The sequence below is a fragment of the Prionailurus viverrinus genome, chromosome F1 (genome assembly GCF_022837055.1).
Source record: "Prionailurus viverrinus isolate Anna chromosome F1, UM_Priviv_1.0, whole genome shotgun sequence".
Taxonomy (NCBI): Eukaryota; Metazoa; Chordata; class Mammalia; order Carnivora; family Felidae; genus Prionailurus; species Prionailurus viverrinus.
Window position 1 is genome coordinate 38,025,320 of NC_062577.1, and position 26,029 is coordinate 38,051,348.

General features: G+C 53.0%; 1 protein-coding gene across 9 annotated transcripts in view; it reads left to right on the forward strand.

Moving 5' to 3' along the window:
• The window catches only part of NAV1 (neuron navigator 1), a 247,903-nt gene that overhangs the window by 74,198 nt on the left and 147,676 nt on the right, over window positions 1–26,029 (forward strand). For 8 of the 9 annotated variants that reach the window (XM_047839770.1, XM_047839775.1, XM_047839776.1 and 5 more), the window contains 2 exons: window positions 3,812–3,915; window positions 21,875–22,669. In XM_047839770.1, coding sequence (XP_047695726.1) covers window positions 3,812–3,915; window positions 21,875–22,669 — 899 coding nt within the window. The remainder of the gene's footprint in view (window positions 1–3,811; window positions 3,916–21,874; window positions 22,670–26,029) is intronic. The other variant, XM_047839778.1, reaches the window with a different exon arrangement.

Genomic DNA, 26,029 nt, shown 5'->3' on the forward strand with positions numbered 1-26,029 from the left:
TCTCTCTGTCTCAAAAATAAATAAACGTTAAAAAAAGTTAAAAAAAAAAAGTTGGTACACCATTCCTGGGACACAGGGAATCTCTGTGGTGACAGAGCGTCTAGAGGGGGGCAGTGGAAACCGTGAGGAGCTTTGACTTTTATTAGGAGCCAACAGTGTGACTCAGGCTCTGAAAAGTTCCGGGCACTCTTACACCTCAGCAGTAGATGTCCGGTGTTCAGGACAAGGAAGCCAATATTCCCACTCTGTTCACCATGTGGGCAGGCCTCTTTTAGAGTATCACTTCGGGACATCACATTTTAAAAGGACACTGATGCACAAAAACACATTTCGAGAAAGATGGACAGGTTGGTGCGGGATCCAAAAAAGGTGTGAGAAGAATGGTGAAAGGAACCGAGGCAGTTTACTTTGGAAAAGGAAGGCTTCGCGAGAGGCTCTGAGAGCTGTTCTCAAATATTTGAAGAGCTGTCATGTTGTAAGATAACTTAGGTTTACCTGGTGCAGCTCCAGAGCACTAAGCATCATGGTGGTTGGAAGTCAGTTTGAGACAGACTGGAAGGTGAGTGGGAAAAACTTTCCAGCAACTGGAGAGGTTTACAAATTAACTGATAAGGCAGTGAGCTTCCCGTCATGGCAGGCATTCTAGCTGACTCCACGATCAAAGGACATTCTTACCTGGGCGATCCCTGCCTCTCGGAGCATCTCTTCTGCCTGAAGGACTGCCCACACAGCACTCCGTGTGGCTTTTCCTAAGGAGCTCCTCACTTCTGTCCCTCGTGCCCTCCACGTAGATTCTCCCGCTGATGAGAGAACGCAAGGAAGCAAAAATGCAGGGCAGACCTTCCTTCGCGTGGCCTTTTCCCAATTAGTACAGTGTTTCCCTGGTGACTCTTTGACTTTCTTCTCCTACCTGATCTCCTTCATTTTGAATTCAATCTTTGGGAAAAGTGTCTAGGCATTAAATTGTTTAAGATTTTACATTACCTACCCTACAAGTCCCTGGGCAGATTTAGACTCTGACATTTTTCAAAGAGGTCAGAACTCCTTCCTCGGAACATTCCAATGCAACACTTTACTGCATGTTATGCTCGCTTTGGCAGCACATGTACAAACATTTATTGCATGTTTGCATTTGAAACAGAAGTGGAAATGTGTTGTACCAACCCCAGAGAGGAGGAGGTCCTTTACCATGCTCTCTCCTACACCCTGCTCTAATCCTGGCCCTGGATTAGGGTGGTAGGGAGGGTCATGGTTTGGGCAAGGAAAGATTAGGACGAAGGCACCCCTATGTGCCCCAAGCAGGCTGGTGGGAGCCCGGTACGCCCCGTGGGACCTGGAGCTGCTGCCCAGGGCCAGGCTGGGCTACCTTTGCAAGTTTCATAGCCAAGGAGGTACCATTTGTTCCCTAGAAGTCACAGATCTCCTGTCTTCATGGAAATTTCCTGCCCCCACCCCCCGGCACCTTAGCCTTTACTTTGGCCTTCTGCAAAGCTCCAGCTGATCACAGAAGAGAGGTTATCATGCTCCTCTCCCCGTCTCCAGCCTGTCCTGCCTGACCTGCTTCTCCAGGGAACAAATCCATCAGCCATCTTTTTCCTTGCCCATAACCATCTCTTTCCTAGGATCTGAGTGCGGCCCTTCCCAATGAAGTTCATCTCCTGCCTCTTCTCTGACCTGCCGCTGCCTCCCTCTGGTTGCCCCTGCTCGCTGGACCCAGAAAAGGCATAAATGCCTCTCAGTCTGCTCTCCAGATCCTCTGGTCTCATACTTGTGGTTCTCTCAGGTTCCCTCAGGTTTCCTCAGGTCTTCAACCTCCTTCTCCTCTGCTCTCCTGGAAAAAGGCCGCCTAAAGGATCACCACCCTGTTGCTGCCTTTTTCCAACTGCCAAGTGTTTTCCTTTTCTCACAGTTCTCTCCTTCCCTCCTCTGATCAGACTTCAGTTAGGAGGGTACAGGCAATGGTGTCAGGATAGGGCTACTGGTTTTCTTCTCTCAGGTTCAACCCCTAGCCAACTTCTAACATAGATGAAACTGTCCATTTAGTCTGGAAAGTTAAAGTGAGGAGAGACAGAGGAGAGACACTGGGGTTCCTGGCTGAGTTTGGGGGGGAGGGTGGAGGCAGGCAGAGATGAAAGTGTGAAATCAACTGAGGTTAGAGCGATAGAGGCTGCCTTCCTCAGTGTTCCTGGGCTGGTGCAGGCTGTAACAAGCATGACGCAGGGCTCGAACTCACAGACCGTGAGATCATGACCCGAGCCGAAGTCGGACGCTCAACCGACCAAGCCACCCAGGCGCCCCCCCAAACTATTTGTATTTCTAACGCTAGTTACTGCCTACCTGCTCTGGGTCAGGCGGTGCCTAGCTCTACATATACAATGCTATTCAGTGAAACATGTATACATTGTATAGAATTCCCTCTCCCCAGTTGAATGTCCTATTACTTTCTCAGCAGTGTGTTGCATTCCTTCAAAACCCCAGATCTATACTCATTTCTTCCAGGAAACCAAGCGACTTCAGCTTTTCTTTATCCCCATAATACTCAAACATCAGGCTGACATTGAATTGATAGTAGTACATGGTGAATGACCCCATCATACTGAGCAGTCCCCAGGACAAGATGAGGTCTCCTGCTTTCTCGGAGTACCCCCACCCAGCTCTATTGCAAGCACCCACCTTAGGGGCCTGCACACACACAAGAACTCAATACTACCTGCATGGCTTAGAAAGAGCCATCCAGGGGCAGCAAACACCTCACGCAACCCTGGACTCTCAGACTGATCTGGGCCTTGGAGGTCATCTCTTCTGTCCCATGATGGAAGCGGGACCCAGAGAGAGAAAAGATTTGCTCTGCATTGCACAGCAAGTTAACAACAGAGCTGAGCCCAGAGGCCCAGCCATCTAGGTTGAAAAAAGGAAAAACTGGAGAGAGGAAGACGAAATTTCAGTCGCACTGGAGACTCACAGGGTCCCCTGACCCAGCCCCCGTCCCCAGGACCAGCCGTCAACTTCCCCTCCTGCGTGTACAGCTCACCCCTCCCCCTCCTACCAAGCTGCCAAAGGGTCCATTTAGCTGGAGACAGCGGGCGGACGGGTGGGCGGGCCAGCTCTGAGAGCCCAGGGTAATTGCCTATAATAAAAGCTCCCACAGCCTTTGTTCCTGGGAGCGATTGTACGGTTAGGGTTGTGCTCAGAAGTCTGCATGCACTTGGGAGCTGGTGCCCGGAGACCTCACCCTTCCTTCCTGCTGCCACACTGGCCCAGCATGAACTTATCCTCCTGGAGTCATTGTGACCTCAACTAAGCCTACCTCTCCATCTTCCTCAGGGCTGTGAACAAGCCCAAGGAGGCCTGTGTGCCCCCTGAGCTGTCATAAGGAGTCAGTGACCTCAGCTTCAGAGGGAGCTTTTCCCTCTGTGTGTGCATGGCTATAATGCAGGCATGGACCGAAGGCAGGGATCGCAGCAGGAGGAAGGACCCGAGGCCTGGAGTTGCTGTGGGTTTCCTCTGTCCTGTGGGTGATTTGTGTTCCTGGGAATGGGTGGAATACCAAAGGGTGACTGGCATCGAGCATCCCCGTGCCCTCTGGAGTTCCCCCCCCAGAGCCCCTACCACTGGCCAAAGTTTGCCCAAGGCGTGCTGCGTGCTGGAGTGCATACGTGTGCGTGCCCGCCAAGGAGGGTCCAGCCCAGAGGGGTGCAGGGCACAGCAGAGGAGAAGATCGAGCTCCAAGGGGATTTCCTTAGCTCCTTGGAGAAGCTTTGAGGCCAGGAGAACCCCTGCTATGAGTGACCACCCGTTCTCTGTCCCACAGGCTTCAGACAGACCAGGAACCTGGTCCCGTCCCCCAGGCTAGCTGGGCCCTTGATGGCTATTCTGGCCCCCCTGGTGGGACTGAGGAGAGCTTCTCCTACACAGGTAAGTGTTCTGGGGGAAAGACTTCCTCTTGGGGGTGGGGAGGCCACTGGACTAGATGTCTCCCCACTGCCCATGTGGAAGAAGTGACTTTGCTAATACAGGTCCCTCTCTTAACAATGAGACGTCAACCTGTGAATTGCGCTTTGAGTTTCTGCCATGCTTGACTCAACCCAGGGTTGGTCCATCAAATCAAGCAGCACTTCAGAGTCAGGCTAGGAAAGCGGCCAGTGGGTGCCCTGTGTATCCAGGGGTCGGTTTCGGGAGCCACCGAGGGCCTGACAAAAAAGTAACAAGCTGGGAGATTGAGACGCAAGAGCCAGGTTCCAAGCAAAGCCCGGATGAACAGTGAAGGTGTACTGGGAACCAGCAATGGTGTTCAGAGCCGTTTGGCTAACTGCCTGACGACTGCTTCCTCTCCCGGGACCATTTTTCGCAGGCCGCTCCCACACATATCATCTTTCCTGTGGCACCCTATAGTCACAACATAGTGACCTATAGTCACCTGATGCTTTGTAGTCCTGGTGACTGAGCCTCAGGAGCCAGAATGTGAGACTCACCAAGAAGACCCCTGAAAGTCGGATACAGTGATATTCTGTAAGAGCAGAGACAATGCCTGTTCCCAGGTGCATCCCCAGTCTGGCCTCTGGCCCACGGCAGGTGCTCAGCAGGTGTCTCTGAATGAGTGACTGGTGAATGAATGGATGGGTGAATGCCTGTCAGGCACTACATTGGTCAGAATCTAAACTCTCCGCAGCGTTTGGGTGTGTGTGCTGATTTTCTTGCAACATTTAAGAAATACCCAGAGGGTGACTGTGGTGCACACGAGAGATACAGGAGACTCCATCCTGCCGGGCACCGGCTCTACCTATCCTTTGGTTGCCCCAGGAAGAGAATGAGCTTGCTTTTGGCAAACCTGGGATTGTCCAGAGAGTTTGTCTTAGCTTCATCTCGGTGTTTTGCTCTGGTGGGCAAAGCTGGGGCATAGAACACAGCCTGACCCTTGTCATTGGACATGCCATTTCTGCCTTCTTTGTCCCCTGTATGCTTGTGGTTGGGTGTTCCTCTTGGCTGGGGGCTGGGCCCTTTTGAGGCTTCTGCTGGCCTGGGCCCCAGCAGTGGTCTTGGGACCATTGTGACCCTGAAAACAGAGCAGCAACACACACTCCATGGCAAGACTTGTAGAGGTTTATGGGGGTAGAGACTGGGCATCTAGAAAGTAAGCCATTGCCTCCCACAACAAGTACACACGCAGAGGAACCAGGGCATGGCGGGGGACAAAGGAAACCAAATTTCACTGGCACTGAAAAACCATCAGAATTAGAATGTGGTAACCAGGAAACTATGTGGAGCTCTATTTTTACATTTGCAGTTTTGTTAGTGTAATGGCTTCCTTATGTGTATGCCACGTTGTTGGAGGCTAATGATCTCCACCTAACCAGGCACTCGGTCCTAATTATTATCTGATGAGTTGGTGAGAGGACTTTCACTTTTAGCGTCTGCTGCAGACTGGCTTTAGCAGTCCCCCAGGCTTGTCAGCCGGAAGACCATCCTTCCCAGCTAGCTGAGTTGGGTTCCACTGTGGGGTGGGGTGCCAATGAGCCTCTGGAGGCAATAAAGAAAGTGAGAAACCCTTGCTTCCTCCAAGGCTCCTGGGGAAGAGGAACAAGGTTCACTGCACGGCTTCTGCCCTGCACTGGCTGGTCGTCATGGTGACCCATCTCGGCCGACGATGCACCAAGCTCTTTGAAGGGTTGGATGGAGGGAAAGATTTGGGGTCTGCCTGTGCTTTGTAGGGGAGCCTGTACTCAAGCCTGCAGAAAACAGATGAGACGAGAGATAATGGAAGGCTTCCGTTTTATGCCCTGCTCCCCTACCTTTGAACTTCACTCCTAGCGTGTGGTGACTCATTCATTCATTTCTCCTTTCATTCAATCAACAAACCATCAGTGGGTGTTTGTCTTGTCCCAAACACCGTGCTCAACCCAAAGGTAGAAGATGAATAAGGGGCACCTGGTTGGTTCAGTCGGTAGAGCATGCCACTCTCGGTCTTGGGGTTGTGAGTTCAAGCCCCACATTGGGCATGGAGCCTATATTTTTTTTAATTTTTTAAGGATTTATGATTTATTTTTGAGAGAGAGAGAGGCAGAGAATGAACAGGGAAGGGCAGAGAGAGAGACACACACACACAGAATCCGAAGCAGCTCCAGGCTCTGAGCTGTCAGCACAGAGCCTGATGCAGGGCTTGAACCCATGAACTGCGAGATCATGACCTGAGCTGAAGTCAGATGCGTAGCCGACTGAGCCACCCAGGTGCCCCAGTTTTTTTAAAAAAATAAATAAATCATTTAAAAATTTTAAATGGCATTTATGTATAAAGATGAATACGTCTTTGACCTGTTTTCAAGGCGTTCATAGTCTAGGGATTCGCTCCAGTGAGCCTGACCCACAAGTTCTGTTGGCATCCCCAGTGACCCGGTGACCTGCCCTTGTAGGAGTCAATAGGACAGCCCAGTCAGTCCTTCCCTGACGAGGCCCTGCAGCATGAGGAAAACGCCAGGTTATGCTGTCCAATTTGTAGAAGGATGCTTGGGTGCCTTGGAGAATAGAGTGCCGTATCCTATATCGGTGTCATTCACAGAACCCAGCCCAGTCATTTCAGTTATCGATCCTGTGATTCCCATATCGGTTTGTAGACGACAAGGGGCCGGTCTGCTTTCTTTTGTGGTTCAGATGTCCTTCTTGTTTGCGAGCCCATCTTGTTCCCCATGACGCAGCACCGTGCCTGCTGGTCAGTGTTTGGTGAAATGGTGAATTGAGTGAGTGAGGAAGGAATCGAAAGTCAGTGGTTATGGAACCATCTACCCTCTGGGGGCCAGTTTCTTGCCGGCTGAGGAGGAGCAAGCAGCCTTTCTCTGCCCTCTTCCCAATATGGTCCTTTCTGGCACCCAGGCATCTGCGGGGGCGGGGGGGGGGGGGGGCGGACACAGAAGCCTTGAGGGGAGCAGGAAAAGGGTAAGGCCTTTCTCAGCCTTGTACTACTTTCTTACCTCTGCTGCCTGGGGATAAAATCCAAATGAGGTGGAATAAGCTCTGTAGAACAGGAAGAGAATTTCCCATGATGACTCGGTACCAAACAGCGGTGTTGGGTTTGGCCTTCCTATGTCCCGAAGGTGTTCTGCCCCCAGCCACCATGGGCGTTGGTGTGTGTGCCCTAACCCAGTCCTGGTTCACCTGGCTGTGCTGGTCAGGGCCCTGTGCTGGTCCCATCTGCTAACACTCAGCGCAAAAACATCGCATAGGCCACCATCAGATCTTAATTTGGAAAGCCAAGGGAAGCCAGTGCTGACATTTCTGTGTGCCCACATGTGTGAGGCCGTGTGCAGGAGGACTAGGAGAGGTTGCCCCAAGGTTGACACAGATTCCTTAATTACTTCCACTTTGTGGCGTGTTTGAATGAGCGCTAAGTGGACACATAATGAGGGGATCTTCTGTCATCATAGCATGTGTCATTGGGGAACAAGCCAGAGCCTCCTCCCTGCCTTGCTTCTCACACAAGGGCTGATATATATAGAATGGGAGGGGCAATGTGGAGTTTGGCCTTATGCTGGGGTTGTTTTGCTTTTCTCCTTTCCTCTCCCTTGTTGAGCCGACGCCATCTTTAAGCCATAATTAAGTTTTTCATGTTTCCGTGTGGATTTAGGAATGGGGATAGAGTCCCCTTCTGAGAAAACTTGCAAACCTGGTGTGCCCTCCGCCAGGGCAGGGGAGAGGTCTGGTCACTGGACTCTGGGAGAGGAATTTGTTCTGCGCTTTTAGGTGGCTCCAGCACAGTGGTGCAAGCCCACTGGGCTCTTCTGGGAGCTTCAGGCCAAATCCAAGTACCCCAGGGCTACAAATGACTTGGAATCAAAGAACACAGGAAGTCAGAACTCTAATGAACTTTATATATCACCCAGATATGGCCTCATTTTCGGTGGGAAGAGATGAGGCTCGGAAGGGAACAGACTTGTTCAAGACTCAAGACTGCCTGGTTAGTTAGCAGGTGAATTGAAGCCGGGACCCCTGCCTTCCAATGTCCCAAACACTCAAATGACCAGATGGTAACAATGCCTACCATTTATTGAACACCTGCTGTGTGCAGAGCACAGTGCTGAATCCTTCCCATAAAGTCCTTCATAAGCACCTTACACAGCCCTTTGTAGGTGGTACTCTTGTTCTGTGTTATAGATGAGGAAACTCCAGCTCAGAGAGGTTGCATGAAATCGCCCGTCCGAGGACACAGAGCTAGGGGGCTGTTCCAGGATTTGAATCCAGGCTTGTCAAAAAGTCATGCTCTGCTAGTGTTACTCCCCTGCCTTCCCGTTGCTGCCTTTACTCCCTGTGTCGGCTGCACACTGTTCAAGCTCGACGCATTCTCCCTTAACCTCCGCCAAATGACGGGGAAGGAAACGGGGTCAGTGAGCCACAGTCCTACTGACATCCCCTCAATGTGAGCAAGCCCCGGGATGTCACTGGCTTCTCTGTCATCCCAAACCTGTGTCATTTCATGCTGAGTTCACACCGCCATGTTCCCTGCCCTCTGGGGACTTTCGGGCTAAGCTGAGCCTGATGTCCCAGCCATCCGTGGAGAGAGGACGTGCAGACGATTGACTAGAAAACACAGACCAAGTTCAGGGGCAGATGGCATTAGCTATGTTGGCAGGACTCAGGCGGCTCCATGCTGCTGTAGGCCGGAGGAGGCTCGGGAGTTCAGGGGCCTCTGGAGGCCCTGTTTGGATAAACAGGGTAGCCGTCTGGGACCAAGTAGATTTCTAGGAGCTGGGAAGGGAGGTAATAATAATATTGTGTAGCCGTGGCTAACACTTGCTATGACTTCCTCTGAATCAGGCACTGCCAATAAGCACGTTCAGTCCTTCTTTTTCCTTTTTTAAGCTTATTTATCTTAAGAAAGAGAGAGCAGGTTCGGGGCAGGGAGAGAGGGAGAGAGAGAATGCGAAGCAGGCTCTGCATTGTCAGCACAGAGCCTGATGCGGGGCTCGAACTCACGAACCTGAGCTCATGACCTGAGCCGAAACCAAGAGTTGGACATTTAACCAACTGAGCTGCCCAGGTGCCCCAGCACCTTCCACCCTTCTAAAAACTGTATGAGAGTTGGCACAACTCTAGCTTTGTATCACAGCTTTACCATGGCACTGTGCAGCCTTGGGTAAGTTATTTAATTTCTCTGTGCTTCCATGATGATGATAGTACCTTCTTCATAGGGTTTTGTGAGGACTTAACACCAGTGTAAGCACAGTGCTTAGAAGAGCACCCAGTAACAGTAAGTGCTTAACGCATGTTCGGTATTGTTTGTTATTGAGGGGAGTGCTGTTATTAACATGCCCACTTTACAGATGAGGAAAGGCTATGTGATGTGCCTAAGGTGGTCTGACTGGGATGGGAACCCAGGGAGCTAGATTTCAGAGGCCATGCTCGTAGCCATACATGCCACGACCCTGCCAAGTCCCGAGGTGCCCCAGGGAGGCTGGGAGAGGCAGTGGGAGAACCACTTACAATGCACCAGGCACTGCTCTAGACACTTGAGGTACATCCATGGACAAAACAGGCAAAGACCTCTGCCCTTGTGGAGCCTAGTATGTAGCAGTCTGGAACGGTGCAGTGTACAGCCTGTGCCGCTGTATGTGATCTGCATGATGGCCCTGAAGAAGCCCCAAGTCTGGAATATGTCTCCCATCCCAAAGACATCCCAAAGAAGCCAGGCCAGAGCTCTGGCTTCATGGCACCCCATGAGAATACAAACAGCAGCAGTCTGTGGGCCACCCGCTTCACCCCAAATCTTCAGTGCTGGAGTAGATGAATAGAAGAGGAAGGTGGTAAACTTTCCCTCGTGGTTCTCCTAGAGAATTACCCCTATACCTCCATACCTGTCTGACCTAGACTCAGCTTCCTCTTGCAGGTTTCTGGAGATTCATCTCTCCCAACTGAGATGAACTGCTTTAGTTCTTCCTGAGAATTCCTGGCCATTTGTTAGCTCTCCGTGCGCTTGCAGGCCACAGGAAGGTCCTGAGGATAAGGATACTAACTCGGGGGAGGTTGGCCTGGTGACTAGGAATCTCCCCAGATCCGACTACCCCACAACGACTCGAGAGTGTTAGCCCAGAAGCTGCGGGGCTGCTAGACATTTCAGCCCTGGGAGGAGGAAGGACCCTGAACCATTTGCTAAATTTCCAGGACTGCCCTTCCTTGAACCAGTGGATAGAAACTTCCATGACCAATCTGGAGAAACACCACTTCAGTGTTGCCCTAAAGCCTTGGCTTCGCAGGTCTTTGTCCCACCCCTTTAAGCAAAGGCTGGCCAATGTTCTTCATAACTTCCCAGAAACAGGGTCTCCCTGGGAAGGCCCAGGGCTTTAGTCCCTCCCTCTGGCACCACTGAATGGACAGAAACCGGAACACAGGAACACAGCATCTCCACCCCTCCCCATATGCCTCCCCATCCCCTTGATAAGAGGATTAGGGTCTCCTACTGAGAGACTTCCCCCCCCACAATAAGGTTGCCCAGCAGGCTTACACGGAAGGAGCTCTGGGAGAGGCAGTTGAAGAGAGTGAGGCGACACAGACACAATAACGGGAAGATTAAGTGCTGAGAATTACCCCAGTCATAATATTCCTCGTCCTGAGTCCTTTAAGAGGCGGAAGAAATCAAAAACCCGCCTGCCTGTGTGTGGCTCCCGGGTTGTGGGAGTCCTGTGCTTCAGAGAGAGCTGAAGATAATTAAAGAGTCAGGGCAGAGGGAAGGTCAGTGAGTATGGGGTCATCCAAGCCCTTTGGGGGGAGGGCGACAGGACAGAGAAAGGGTTAGTCTCAGTCGTCCCTTCTCTACAGAAAATCATTCCACATCCACAGAGGGCTGGAAAAGGAAATAAGTGTGGTGAGAATGATCGAGGTCACATAGATGAGAGAACTTCCGAGCTGGAGGAGGGCTCTGCCCCCTTAGAAGCGGAGGGAGGGCAGCCCTCATGTTCACATAAAGACTGGCACAGGGGTAGGAGCTTGACCCAAGGAGCCCAGGGCATCCTTCCTGCCTGAGAATCTGGGTTTCCATGGAGGCAGGAAGAAACACAGTGGTGGTAAGCTCCTTGTGATGAAATCAGGCTGTGTGAAAGGCAAAGTTCTCATCATGCTTTGAAACTCCCACCCATCACACCAATGAATATTCTTAACATTTCCAGGGCAATTTTTATAAGCTAAGTAATTGCCAGTGATTATTCTATTAAAATTCAATGAAATATGAATCCATAGCATTCCTCTGTTAAGTTTAATTTCTCGTTTAAAAGCCTAACAAAAATTCTGATAAACCACAGAGGTGCCAACTGAGAGCGTGTACAGCCATGAAACGGGAGTGGCTTTCTCTCCAAGGTGGTGACAATGTTCCCCAGCTGGTTCGGGGTCAGGTGGGCAAAGGTTTCTCCCTACTCCTACAGTTGTTGTGGTTTTTTAAAAACTTTTTGGGGGGCGCCTGGGTGGCGCAGTCGGTTAAGCGTCCGACTTCAGCCAGGTCACGATCTCGCGGTCCGTGAGTTCGAGCCCCACGTCAGGCTCTGGGCTGATGGCTCGGAGCCTGGAGCCTGCTTCTGATTCTGTGTCTCCTTCTCTCTCTGCCCCTCCCCCGTTCATGCTCTGTCTCTCTCTGTCTCAAAAATAAAAAACGTTGAAAAAAAAAATTTTAAAAACTTTTTGGCATCAAGAACCTCTTTCAGAACCTGGTTAGCATTATGATATGTCTGCCCAGGCAAAGGGACATAGTCACAACACAAAACTCATATTTGATGATTGGTTTTATGCACCTTCTGAATCTGGTTTGTGAACACAGATTAAGACGCTCTGATCTTCAGGGGTGATATCATCATGGCGTTGGCCAGACAACCTCGGTTTGGACCTTACGTGTTTCTCTCATCAGGTTTTTGGGTTTCCTTGGCCTATAGTGAGGTAATAGGATATATTACAAATGGGTCAGTTCTGCTCTAAAGCAGAACATTGAGTAAGTTATCTTTGAGGTTCCACTCAGCGTTGTGATTCAATGACCTTAAAACAATCTGCTGTGCATGGGCGGGTCGGATTTGATTCTAGGTTTGCCCACATAACAGGATACATGCACACAGGCAATTCGGGTGTCTTCAGACAACACATGGGCACAGCTGCACATATACAGTCTACCCTCCTCTTCGCCTGCCTGGTGTTCCCCCTCACAGGCCTGCGGTTGCCATGACAACTGATCTGGGCTGGTCCTGGTCTAAGGGCAATGTACCTGGGTGTTGCAGAGCTCATCTTGAGCCCAGTGTGCAATGAACACCCCAATGGATGTGTCTGGGACAATTGCCATGGCGACATACAAAGCCAAACACATGTGGGAAACATCTAAGACTTCGTATCCCCGTCTCTTTATTAGCCCGAGGAGCACAGGGATCTAATTTTAAATGAATGCAATTTCAGGGGCGCCCGGGTGGCTCAGTCAGTTAAGTCTCCGACTTCGACTCAGGTCATGATCTCACAGTTCATGAGTTCGAGCCCCGTGTCGGGCTCTGTGCTGAGAGCTCAGATTCTGTGTCTCCCTCTCTCTCTGCCCCTCCCCTGCTCGCACTCTGTCTCTGTCTCTCTCTCAAAAATAAACAGGCATTTAAAAAAATTTAAATGAATGCCATTTCAGAGTACTCCAGCTTAGGTGCTTTCCTTTGGCCTTCCCCTGCTCTAAGGCCATGAGCAGAGGGAGTAGAGATTTTCCACCTAATTTCTTACATGACCAATGAGAACACATTTCATTACATGGGGAATGTAAGCTTTCTCTTAAGACCACCCAGCAAGTCAAGAAGAGAATCAGGACCCCCAAGACTTGAGAATAGGGAGGTTCCACAGGGATCCTGGACTTTTTGGTATTGCCAAGTCCACTGGAAGTGACCAGGACCTCAGGACAAAGGTCATGAGGTGAACTATCAAGGGACAGGTGGCACTGCAGATCACCACGGGAGTAATCCTTTGTCCTTGTCCCCACTCCCAGGATTCTGTGGGCCAGTGTTAATGTGGCTGCACTCCTAGACCCCCATGCAGACCTCAGGTACAGTGGGCTTCCAGGTTACAGGGAGCAGGGGTGGGATTAGGCCTGGACCAGACGGCAGGCAGGAGAGCATGAAAGGGCAAGGTTACCAGGCAGTGGACCCAGAGTGGCGAAGGCCTTGAGTGCTGTGTGAGGTCCTCATTGGCCTCTAGACCACTAGGTCTCAGCCTTGGAGAGCCCTGTCCTGCAACCGGGCTTCACGCTCGGGTCCTGTTTCCTTGTATGATAAGAGGTGACTTCCCAGGGCCTACTGTCTGCCCCTCCCGTTTCACAGAACAGGTAGGCTCATGCCTGCTGCATCCCCATCCTGTTGGCATAGAGGCTTATGGGAGATGCATCCAGGCTGCTGTGAATGCTGAGGAACTCTACAGTTTAGAATCTCAGCCTTTCTACCCTCCTAGAAGCTCTCTCTCCCTGAGACAGGCCAGAGGGTAGACTAAGGCCTGTGGCTCCACTCCCAGCCTTTGGTTTGCTGAGCCTCACTTTCTCCAACAGGCAGGCAAATAGCAAATCTCTTCTGAGCTTACACTCCTGACCTTGTGGCCCAGAAGAAAAATTTCCAGCCCTTGGGCTCAGAGAGCTTCCTGGGGACCAGAGAGGCCCAGTCAGGGCCTTGCAGGATCTATAGAAATGGCACAACTACCAATGCCCTGGCAAAGCAAAGGTAGCGCCCAGGCTGGGAGGAGGCAAGTGGATCAATCTGGGAAGGCTTCCTGGATGAGGACCTTGGAGGTGTGAGTAAGCTGGCACATCCAGGTTGGACCACTATGCCTACTGGCCCTTTTCTTCTGCAGATGGCAGTGAAGGGTGGAGCTCAAATTCCAGTGGGGACTGTCACATGTGTCGGGGAGCCTGGGCTCTGAGGACACCTGGTCTACTCTTGCCTCTGTCTCCCAGAGGTGTAGCAAAATTCTCGCCATGCCTCCGAGTAGAGCAGAGGTAGAGGTGTCGGGAAGGAGAGGGCCTCAGTTGTGCTATGTCCCAAGGTCATTCCCCTGAAGAATTGGAGCTTCCCTTGAAGGGGCAAAGAGAGGGTCTGCTGGCCTCCCTGTGGCCCAAGGGCTGCAGAGAAGGAAGAAAAGACGCTGCCGGGCCATCATCCCAGGGCCTGGTTCCCATTCCAGCACACCAGCTGCAGTGTCTCTCGCCATGGGGTATTGAGAGGTCACCGCTGTTTACAATCCCCCACACATCTGTTCTGAGTCACACATTCATTCACTTAATCAGTCGTCATTTTCCAGCTATTTCTGAGAGCCCACTATGTGCAAAGAGCTGTGATGGGTTTTGAGAAAAAATTCATCGTTGGTAGACCAACCAAAGATGGACCCTTGGGAAACACAAATGAGCAAAGAAAAAACGTTGGCGCTGGAGGTTAGGAAGTTATTAAAGTGGCTGCGGCGAACTGTGTGGAGAGGGTCGGAGAAGGAGTCCTAGAGGTTCCATCTGGCCTCGGGAAGGGCCAGGGAGAACAGAAGACTCCAATCCTTTTTCTAAAACCGGCTGCTTCTAAAGTCTTCCCTTGTGATTGATGGCAAGTCCAGTCTTAGGATTGTCCGGGCCAAAATCCTTGGGATAAGTTCAATTCCTACCAGTCCCACACACCCACTCCCGGTCTATCAGCAAATTCTAATGGCTTCAAAATATAACCAGAGTCACTACCCACTTCCAAGCCACTGTCCTCTCTCACCTCGGTTGTTGTGACTGCTTTTGCCCATGGGCCCAGCACAGCAGCCAAAGTGACCCTTTTGACGGGGGAAGCCAGGTCATGTCACCCCTCTGCTCCAAACCTGCCAGTGACTCTCCATCCTACTCAGAGTAAAATGCCACGTCCTCGTAATGACCTAGAAGGCCCTCCACGCACTGGCCTCCAGTTACATCTTGGACTTCACTGCCCATCACAGTCCCCTCCTTCCTTTCCAGCCACGCTGGTCTCCTTGCAGTCGTTCTGATGGGCCAGGCGCATTCTCCCACAGGGCATTTGCTTGGGCTGTTCCCTCTGCCTGGACATTCCTCCCTCAGATAGCCATATAAATTGCTCCTTCCCTTCCTTCAGAGTTTTACTCAAATGTCACCTTCTTACTGAAGTCTTCTTTGGCCATCATATCGAAAATCCAACCCCTGCTCCTGGATATTTCATATTTCCCTTCCTGCTTTGTTTTATTCCTGAGAACTTTGCAGTAGCTAACATTGCTGTCTAATTTACTGCCTGTGTCTCCCTTAGAATGGGAGTTCCACGAGGGCAGGCATTTGGGTCTGTCCTCCACCACTCCTCATGGCTGGCATATGGAAGGCACTGAACAGGAGGTGAGCAATGGGGAGCTGGTTCTCTGGACGCAGACAAGACTGTGCTGAGCATCAGCTAGGCCAGCAGCCTCCAGCCTGGCCTTGTGCACATTTTGAGCGTCCCGGAGGTACCTACTGATGGGTGAAATGACGTAGGGGGGTGACACGGCAGAGAAAAGGGCAGAAGGAGGTGAGGAGCAATGCTGGAGGACTTTCCACAGAGACATCGGTATTGGAATCTGCTAGGGAGGTGATGAAAACAACCTCATCCCAGGGATCTGAGCAGGGCAGACTTAAAGAGGGTGCTTGTCACTCGGTTGGCCTGGCCCCAGGTGGGTGGGCTAGGCTTGCAGAGCCATGTGACTAGGCGCCTAGCCTTTGCTCTCCAGATCATGACTGTGAGCTCATATCAAGAAAACTCTTCCCTCCCTGCTCTGACTGGGCCCTTGGGGGAGCCACGTGTGGACTCACCTGCCCACTATCCCCTCCCTCAGATCCCCTCTTCTCCCAAGGTCACCTTTCAAGGTCAGCATGGTAGAGGCATCCTAAGCTCTTCTTTCTACCTTCTTCTCTCCTCTCTCCCCAGTCCAATGGGTAGGAGACCCCCCACAGACAACCTGGATTGCATCTGTTTCCCGGCACATGGTGTGAGAATGTAAAATCACACAGCAAGCCTTTCCTTGGCTGTCTGCCTATATCTTCATTCCCCAGATTGCTTCAAGTTCTTGGTCAACACATGTGGTCAAATCACTCATCCCACCCCATCACAGAAACTGCTATTACCTTTGGAGATAGAGGAGTGGGATGGCGAGTGCTTCTAGGGAGCTGGGACCTGGGGACTTTCATGATTCCAAACCAGCCTCTTTTCCCACCTCCTCTTTGGAGACTGGGCAGGATCCAGTTGCCCTCCACAGGGCACTGACATCACCAATACCCACTTCCTGCCCAGCCAGGCCTCTCCCTCATCACATAGGATCTCTCTCATCGGACCATCGCCAGCCTATCTGTTCTGCAGCTGGGGAAAGAGGAAATGGCAGAGTGGGAGGGGCTCGGGGCAGGTTTGGGGATGGTGTGACAGGGCAGGTCCCTCTCTTTTTAGGAATCACTCTAGGAAACATTCTGCACATATTGGCTTTATCGACTGATGCTGGAATGGCTGTTGCCACGGCAGCAGAGGCTCCCACTGCAGTAGAGGATGGTGGGAAACTCAAGGGATGTGAAAGGAATCAAAAAAGAACCAGATAGAGGGAAAGGTCGCATTAGGGAGCGTCTGAAAGTTCCAAGATGCCAAGGTGACATTTTTTTTAATTTTTAAGGAATATTTTATTTATTTTTGAGGGTGAGAAAGAGCGTGAGTCAGGGGAGGGGCAGAGAGAGAGAGAGAGACAGAATCTGAAGCAAGATTCAGGCTCTGAGCTGTCAGCACAGAGCCTGATGCGGGGCTCGAACCCATGAACCGTGAGATCACGACCTGAGCCGAAGTCCGTTGCTTAATCCCAAGATGGCTATTTAAAGAAGCTACCACATGGCCATGGCCCTGCCCTTTAGAGAGTGGCGGCGGGAAGATGAGCAGTACCAGGCGGATGAGAGAGGACTAGCACTCAAGGGGATTAGCACTGAATTAACTCATGAGATGAGCATGGAAGGTGTTTTCTATCTCATAAGCTGACAGGTGGCCTCTCATGCAGGAGTGAGTTAGAGGGGAGGGCGGAGGGGGGCAAGCGCCTCACTTCTGGACAATCTTCTTGAAGGAGGCAGAGTTTCAGGAGCTGCTTATTGAAGGAAAAGAAAGGACTTGGGGTTTGGGGCACAGGATATCCCTCGAGAGGAGGCACAGAGGAATAAAGAGGAGGATCAGACCAGGCTGAATACAGGAGCCAGTGAGGGTGGGAGATGACTGGAAGAAAGGAGGATCAGGGGCAGTGGGCCTCTGGGGACGAGGACGTGCAGGTGACAGAGCAACAAGTGGGAAAGCGCTTCATGGCAATCCTGAAGATTAATTTTCCAGGAGCAAAGCTACAAACCTACCAGAGACAGAGGCTAAATGAACCTCGGGGAGAACGTGTCAAGTTTGCCTGCAGCAGGAAGCCCTGGGTGGAACGGACCACAGCCAAAATAATGTTTCTTCGGACCGATGGCAACCAGTCACTCTCTCCTTGTCCGCCAAAGAGATGATTCTATGTGCAGGGAAAGAACCTAGAGACAACAGGCAAGGGCTACTGTAACCTGGTCAATCAGAGAACAAGTGTCCCCAGATTCTTGAATTGCTAGGAAAGGTGAGGTTCCCCTGTGAATTAGGTGTGTGTCCTGCAAATTAGGGAATTGACCTCGGGGTGAGGATGAGGACTTTAAAAGCGATGGATTGTTTGCTGTTTCATTCAAGGTGGCCCGAGGGAGGGGGAAGAAAGGGCGTGGTTATCCAGAGATTTGGCACCATCGATCGGGCTCAGTCCGTTCCTTGAGCTGGGATCTTGTGTTTGGGCATGAGCACGAGTGCCCAGAGAGAAAATTTCAAGACTGGCTTCCTCCTTTGGGCACTCTCTGTGCCCGGGGCAAGTTCTGACATGATACCGCCTAAGTCCCTTGAACCAGATCTTTATTGCTTGTCATTTCCTATCTGAAATCACAAGCCTTGGTTCCACCCCCGAGTTTCCTAAGCGCTAGACACAGACTCCGAGGCCGGTCTGCATGTGCCCTCTGGACCTTCTGGTAAATTTTTGCACCCAGCCCCTTTCCTCAGCTCCTTTGAGGTCTCAGGGCGTGAGCCCGGACAACCTCCTGCTTCCTGCTCTCTTGATCTGAACCCTTTCCTTACTTATACTGCTGAGTATTCTAGAAAGCCTTCACCACCTCCTCCACCTGTCCTGCCTGCCAGCAGTCTCTTATTGTTACACTCACAGGTATCCAGCACCTACTAAGGAAGTACCGGACTTTGGGATTACAGCAGTGAATGAGACAGCCAGGGTTCCCGCTCTCCAGGGTTCAGTCTCCCTCTTGTCATCCCTGTAATTAATGTACACGGACCTGTGTCTGCCTATCTGTGATGAATGTGTTGGTGTACGTGACATTGCTTTTTCACAGGGTCAGGATGATTGTTTTCCCAAATCTGTATTGTCTATTTTGTATTCCCTGTTAGATACCGAGTTCTTTCAGGACAGAATCTCCATCTTTCTCTGTATCAATCAAGGCCCAGCAAAGGGCCCATGTTTCTTACCAAACACCCCTCTGCTTGAGAACTCTGTGTTCTTGGTACTGTGATAAGCACATCCTCTTGGTTATGATCCCTGTCCTTGCAGAGTTTGTGGCATCTCAGTCCAGCCCTAGGATTATGGAAGGCAGAGTTCTGGGGGCACTATCAGGACCCAAGGGTCATACAGGGTACAGGCCCCGTGTACAGCGCTTGGCCCTCCAAATCCATTTTGCTGACCCAGATGCTCCATGCAAGCTGGTGAGAGACACAGTGCTGCATGCGGAAAGCTCCAGTGCTGGTGGGGGAGGCAGACATGTGCACAAATACCTCTCACACCAGGCAGGCTGTGATGATTAGTGCTAGGAGAGGGGGTGAACCATGAGACTCAGGCACAGGGTTCTTTAGAGTCTAAGGAGACAGGCAGGAAGCTAGAGAGGGAGGTTGGGGATGGGGTGGGCAGATAATCTGACAGCTGGCACGTTTTGGCAAAGAGTTCTTGGGGTGCCCGGCTGGCTCAGTTGGAAGAGTATGCAAGTCTTGATCTCAGGGTCGTGAGTTCAAGCCCCATGTCGGGTGTAGAGCTTACTAAAAAAATAAACAACAACAAAAAGAGTTCTTAGGGCTTTGCAGTCCCTAGTGTGTGGCTCCATCTGGGGCCTACCCCTCCTGGAACAAGCTTTGTTTCTAGAGACACCCCCTCTGCTTTCTCCTGTCCCTCACTTTCTTTTTTTATTTTATTTTATTTTATCTTATTTTATTTTTTTATTATTTTAACTTTACATCCAAATTAGCATATAGTGCAACCCTGATTTCAGGAGTAGATTCCTTAGGGCCTCTCCCCCATTTAGCCCATCCCCCCTCCCACACCCCCTCCAGCGACCCTCAGTTTGTTCTCCATATTTATGAGTCTCTTCTGTTTTGTCCCCCTCCCTGTTTTTATATGATTTTTGTTTCCCTTCCCTTATGTTCATCTGTTTTGTCTCTTAAAGCCCTCCTATGAGTGAAGTCGTATGATGTTTGTCTTTCTCTGACTGACTTACTTCACTTAGCATAATAGCCTCCAGTTCCATCCACGTAGTTGCAAAGGGCAAGATTTCATTCTTTTTGATTGCCATGTAATACTCCACTGCATATATATACCACATCTTCTTTATCCGTTCATCCATCGATGGACATTTGGGCTCTTTCCATACTTTGGCTATTGTGGATAGTGCTGCTATAAACATGGGGGTGCATGTGTCCCTTGGAAACAGCACTCCTGTATCCCGTGGATAAATGCCTAGTAGTGCAATTGCTGGGTCTAGGGTAGTTCTATTTTTAGTTTAGGTTTTTTTTTTTTTTTAATTTTTTTTTTCAACGTTTATTTATTTTTGGGACAGAGAGAGACAGAGCATGAACGGGGGAGGGGCAGAGAGAGAGGGAGACACAGAATCGGAAACAGGCTCCAGGCTCTGAGCCATCAGCCCAGAGCCTGACGCGGGGCTCGAACTCACGGACCGCGAGATCGTGACCTGGCTGAAGTCGGACGCTTAACCGACTGCGCCACCCAGGCGCCCCAGTTTTTTTTTTTTTTTTTTTTAACGTTTATTTATTTTTGGGACAGAGAGAGACAGAGCATGAACGGGGGAGGGGCAGAGAGAGAGGGAGACACAGAATCCGAAGCAGGCTCCAGGCTCTGAGCCATCAGCCCAGAACCCGACGCCGGGCTCGAACTCACGAACCGCGAGATCGTGACCTGAGCCGAAGTCAGACGCTCAACCGACTGAGCCACCCAGGCGCCCCTCTATTTTTAGTTTTTTGAGAAATCTCCCTACTGTTTTCCAGAGTGGCTGCACCAGCTTGCGTTCCCACTGTCCCTCACTTTCTTGCCTGAGAACCATTTGCTCAGGCAGCTTGGTGCTGACTTGGGAAGCCATGGGAAAATGGGTGGTGTCGCCCTCTACCGAGGGACAGCTCTGGGCAAACTGCTGCCTGCTCCAACCCTCTTGGTCTCTGTCTCTTCGACCCAATCTTTCCTCCCAGAGCCCAGGTGGGAGGGGGGAAAAGGGGCTAGGAAAATGTCGTCTTTTTAAATTGCTCTGCAGTCCCACTTCAGATCAGCCTGGCAGGGGACCCGTCCTAAGCCTCCAACTGATTTGCTAGGTTTGATAAAGCGCTTTACGGTTCCAAAGTCCTTTTGCCCATTAAGCTGGTGTTATAATCACTGTAAGAGAAGAGAGCAAGCCAAAGGGGCACAATGACTTTGACAAGGTCATGCAGTCAATAGAATGGGAACCTAATCTCCTGATCCCAAGAGTTGGTTGTTTCCTCCATGCCCTCCCCAGTGAGTCCTGAGCCTGTCTTTCCCCGGCCACATCAGTCCCATCCCCTTTGCCCTACCTCAGCAAGTATCCCCTACCTCAGGAGGGCGGCCATGAACCTCCGAGACTGAAGTAAGATGGTACCGGGAGTTTCCAGGAGGGAAACCGCAACGTTTTGGAGTGAGGGTGGGGGGAACCAGCAACCTGGATACTACTGCTCCCCTATCCCTCTCCCAACATCTCTCCCGGACCCCACGAGCCCACCTTTCCTCCTGCATCATGAGCTGCCCGGTCTCAGTCCCTTTTCCCTGGCCCCACATCTCCTCAAGAGATCCTTTCCACGGCCCCCCCACACTCTGGGCGCGGCAGGAGATTACCGTGCCCCCCGAGAACCTGTCCCACCTCCGCGTGGAAAGCCAGGAGAAAAACTGGTGGGATCCTTTATCTACCCCCGACCCCCTACTCATCCGCCCCTGGATCTCCGCAGCAAATACCACCCCCTCCCGAGCCAGAAATAGACACACGCTCGCTCTCCCCCACCTCCCTCCCTTGCGCACACTCCTCCCCTCCTCCTGTTTGCTCCTCCGCCTTCCCCTCCCCTTCTTCCTGCGCTCGGAGCTGCAGCCTGCAGCCTCTACTCAAGCTGGCGGGCGGAGTGCCGCGAGGGCGCTGCCCGGCAGTGCTCTGCCTGCAGGACCGACAGGCGGGCAGGCGGAGGGCCGGGATCCGGGCCTCGAAGCACCTCTGAGCGCCCGTGGAGCTGCCGTGCTTCCTTTCTTCCTTTGATTGATTTGTAAATTTTAATTTGTATTTTCCCCGCCCCGCCCCTTTCCCTCCGACCCCGCCCCATCGCTCCACGGTTTCCTCGCTCTTTCCTTTTCCCCGCTTCCTTCCCTGCGTTTCTTTCCCCTGCGCCCTCGCTCGCCTTTCTCCCTCCTCCCTCGTTTCCTCCCCCTTCCTCTCCCCATCTTCCTCGGTTTCTTCCGTCCTTTCTCTCCCCCTCCCCTCCCCCGCCTCCTTTTCCCTGCGCTCCCGCCCCCCCCCCCTCCGCCCCCGCCCCCGCCGTGCCTGCAGACGCGCGGATCGTCCATGCGCTCCTCGCGGGCAGAATGCTGGGCAGCAGCGTCAAGAGCGTGCAGCCCGAGGTGGAGCTGAGCGGCGGCGGCGGCGGGGACGAGGGCGCGGACGAGCCTCGGGGCGCCGGTAGGAAGGCTGCAGCGGCGGACGGCAGAGGCATGCTGCCCAAGCGCGCCAAGACGCCCGGCGGCGGTGGCGGCATGGCCAAGGCCAGTGCGGCCGAGCTGAAGGTCTTCAAGTCCGGCAGCGTGGACAGCCGAGTCCCCGGCGGGCCGCCCGCCTCCAACCTGCGCAAGCAGAAGTCGCTCACCAACCTCTCGTTCCTCACCGACTCGGAGAAAAAGCTGCAGCTCTATGAGCCCGAGTGGAGCGACGATATGGCCAAGGCGCCCAAGGGCTTGGGCAAGGCGGGGTCCAAAGGCCGCGAGGCTCCGCTTATGTCCAAGACGCTGTCCAAGTCGGAGCACTCGCTCTTCCAGGCAAAGGGCAGCCCGGCGGGCGGCGCCAAGACCCCCCTGGCTCCCCTCGCGCCCAGCCTGGGAAAGCCGAGCCGGATCCCGCGCGGCCCCTACGCCGAGGTCAAGCCGCTCAGCAAGGCTCCTGAGGCAGCCGTGAGCGACGACGGCAAGTCGGACGACGAGCTGCTCTCCAGCAAGGCCAAGGCGCAAAAGGGCTCCGGGCCGGTGCCCTCCGCCAAGGGCCAGGAGGAACGCGCCTTCCTCAAGGTGGACCCCGAGCTTGTGGTGACCGTGCTGGGAGACCTGGAGCAGCTGCTCTTCAGCCAGATGCTGGGTAAGTCTTGCCTCCCCGCCCCACCCCTGGCTTTCTCCTGGTCAGCTGCAAGGGAAGGTGGGGGAGAGCGGAGCCCCTTCCCTTTCTCCTCCTCCCGAGAGGGCTCTCCAGATTTCGGCCAGGTTGTAAGGGGGCATTGGGCCCAGATGTGCAGGGCTGGCCTACCTCCAGATGCGCGTGGCTAAAGTGCATCTTCTTAAAGATGTCACCAGGCAGGAGCCCAGGCTCTGCTCTGGCCTGCTTGAGGTGAGACTGGACAATGGTGTGGCGCTCACACGTTCTCAGAAATAGAGCCTATTAGCTTCCTCTATTTTTAAAGCCCAGAATCCTCATATGGCACAATCTGGGGCTGATGGAGACCTCGGTTGTGTTGTGCTCTGTGCTTGGCGAGAGAGCATCCAGCATTGCTAGGGGAGAGTCCAGTGAGAGCCCGGATCTAGAGGACAGATGTGGGGAAAGCAGATGTGAGGGCTGTTTGGCCCCAGAGCCGAACTGAGGCTCCACTTCCTCTGTGGATCCCCGATGGGAGCGCGAGTCGGATTTCCCGGGTGTGGGGGTTCTGGCAAGGAGACACGTCTGGGGCCAGGGGGCGGGCGGGCGGCCAGCTGCGCGCATCTGGATGTGCGTCCTATACCTCGGCCCAGGCTCGGGCCCAAAACCCCCAGGTTTTTTTGTTTTTGGGGTTTTTTTTTTTTTGGTTTTTTTTTTTTTTTTTTTTTTTTTTTGAGAGTGTGGAAAGGTCTGGGCTTTCGCGCGGAGACTCCTGGTTGACTGGGAAGCCTTTGCCCTTTGGCTAATAGAAGCCGAGCGGGCGGGAAGGAAGGAACAAAGCTTGCCCGGGCGGAGGAAGCGCAGAGAGCTGCTCCATTGTTCTCCGAGCTTGAAGAGTCTATGCAAAAAACCCGGAGCGGGCCCCGGAACTGCGCTTGCTTTCCCCGGAGAGCCCTCTCCCTGAGAGGGATAGATCCGGGATGTGCAGGACTCAGGGCTGCCGCGCCTCGGGGGCAGGCACGGGTCGTGCCGGGACCATGGGAGGGCGGCGGCAAGGCCTGGAGCCCGAACGGGCCGCCTTTGCTCCGCGGACTTGTTGCGGTGGCTGGGATGTGGGTCCTCCGGCGCCGGCGCCGAGGGACCCGAGCTTCCCGGGTACCAGGCAGGCTGCCCGCCCCGCTGGGGGCTGGGAAGGGGCGTGTCCGTGCTCGTGTGAAGGGGCGGGGCCGACGCGGGCTGCGGTCCGGGGACCCGCTGGACGCGGAGGGGCGGGTGGGGGTGGATGGAGGGTGGGGGTGTTCGACTGGCAGCTCTGGAGAAGACTGGTTGGATCTGCTCTTGTCACCCCAGGATCCCTAGACCCCGGAGTGGCCAGCATGAGGAACCGCTGACTTGGGGCAAGAGGCCTTTGGAGCTTTGGATTGGGGGCCTCTCATAGCAGGGCGCGTGTGGGCTTTGCAGGGACAGTCAGGAGACAGGACAAGGGCAAAGAGGGGAAGAGCAGCCTTTTCCCTCGGAGAGCCCCTCCAGAAGGCCTCGGCAGGGACAATTGGGGATTGGGGGGTTGCGGGGGGACAGAAGCTGACAGGGCAGCCTCTCCCTGCAAAGCGAGTGTGCCACCCCTGTGCTGAGTGCCCTCCTCAAGGAGCTTACAGTCTAATGGGGTGAGACAGATAATGAAGAAATAAAATAATTCCAGACACAGAGAGGGCTATGGAGAAAATGAAAGGGGACCTGGGTTAGAGGAGAACTGGAAAGGAGAGGTCTTTAAGCTTAAGGAGGTGATAATTGAATTGTGACTGAGGCCAGAGGAGGCACCAGGCAGGCAGACTGCGGGAGGAACATTCCCCGGGCACTAAGAGCACTAAGAAGCGGGTGTGGATGGGGTGTGGATGGTTCTCAGGAGAGGAATTGAGTATCTGACTATCTCCTGGGGAGAGGAAGGGAGTGTCAGGGACTCAGAAAAGTAGAGGGCACAGCTCTCCTTTCAAGGTCAGGGCTTCACCTGTTTGGAATGACTTAGCCAATCTGGGCTGTCCCCAGGCCTGCAAGACCCAGCACCATCCCAGGACCTGGCTGCCTGGTTGAAGCTCTCTTAGTTGCTCTTCAAGAGGCAGTAACCTCAGAAACCCTGACAGATAGTTCTAGAGCTGACTGGGGATGGGGATGGAGGGCAGGAGGGGGGCAGGAGCTGAGCTGGGGGCCCTTACTCCTGTTCAGCAGTTGTCATTCCCAAAGCACACTGGTGCTGCAGCCTTTCAGCAACCTTGGAGATAAGGAGAGAACACCTCCCTCCCCACCACTTCCCAGTTGGGGAAATGCAGAGTAAAAAGCCTCTAGGGCCTTAGAGCCACCTCTAAGTTAGTGATGGAAGGCAGGTTCTCCTTGTGTTCCTAAGCACTGGCTTCATTTGGGAGGCCCGATTAAGAAAGGGGAGTCAGCAGGTCAAGAGGGGCCTGACCAAAGCAAGTGTCTCTGGACATAGGCCACCAACCTGCCCTGATGACCCCATAGAGGGGCTGAGAGGCTAAGATCTCTGGTAGGCGGAGAGAGGTGGAAAGTCTGGCAATCATGCTGGACTGTTTAGGGCTTCGAGAACCAAGGTGGGGGTGGGGCATGCAGGCAGGTCCTAGAGGGACAGTGCTTGGCCTCACAGGGTGGTGGGGAGGGGGAGGGAGTGGGAGCTGCTGTCTTTAGGTAAAACTTCTCTTCTGTGTGAAGGTGGGAGTTGGGGTGGAGGGTAGACCGACGTGTTTGGGGGCCAGGGGACAATAGAGCTGGATCAGTCTCTCCAAGCCTATGAAGATGTTCCAGGTTGTCAGGACTGACCTTCACTGGAGAGCAGGGTGGCTCCTGAGGAGAAGAACGGCTGTCTTGATGCCTCAGGATGTTGAGTAAAAGCGGAGTATTTGTTCCCTACCTGAGAGGCTGAGGGTCAAAGGTTACACACTCCTTAGCACCATCCCAGACCCAAAAAGCTGCCAAGACCCAATTTCTTGGGGAGGGTGGGGAGGGAAGGAGGAGTGAGGCAGTCCCAAATAAGAGCCTTTCTGGAATAAAAGAGAAGAGCTGAAATTTGATCATTCTCTTCCCAGAAATCAGCTGGAACCCAGATGGTCTAGGCAGGCTCCCTACCCCTTCCTTTGCTTTGGAAGCTGCCAAATAACTAGGGTCCCACTGGGGAACCCTGGAAACTTGGAAGGCTGAGGGGTGAGTGCCCAGGGGAAGATGGGCCAATCCCAGCAATCAGATGCCTTTGGACCCTGGCATGATAATCTACATCAAGCAGTTTGGCTCTGAGAGGAAATGTCACCAGGCCTGGAACTGGGGACAGGGTCAGAGGCTGCAATCTTGAGTTCCCTGTCCAAA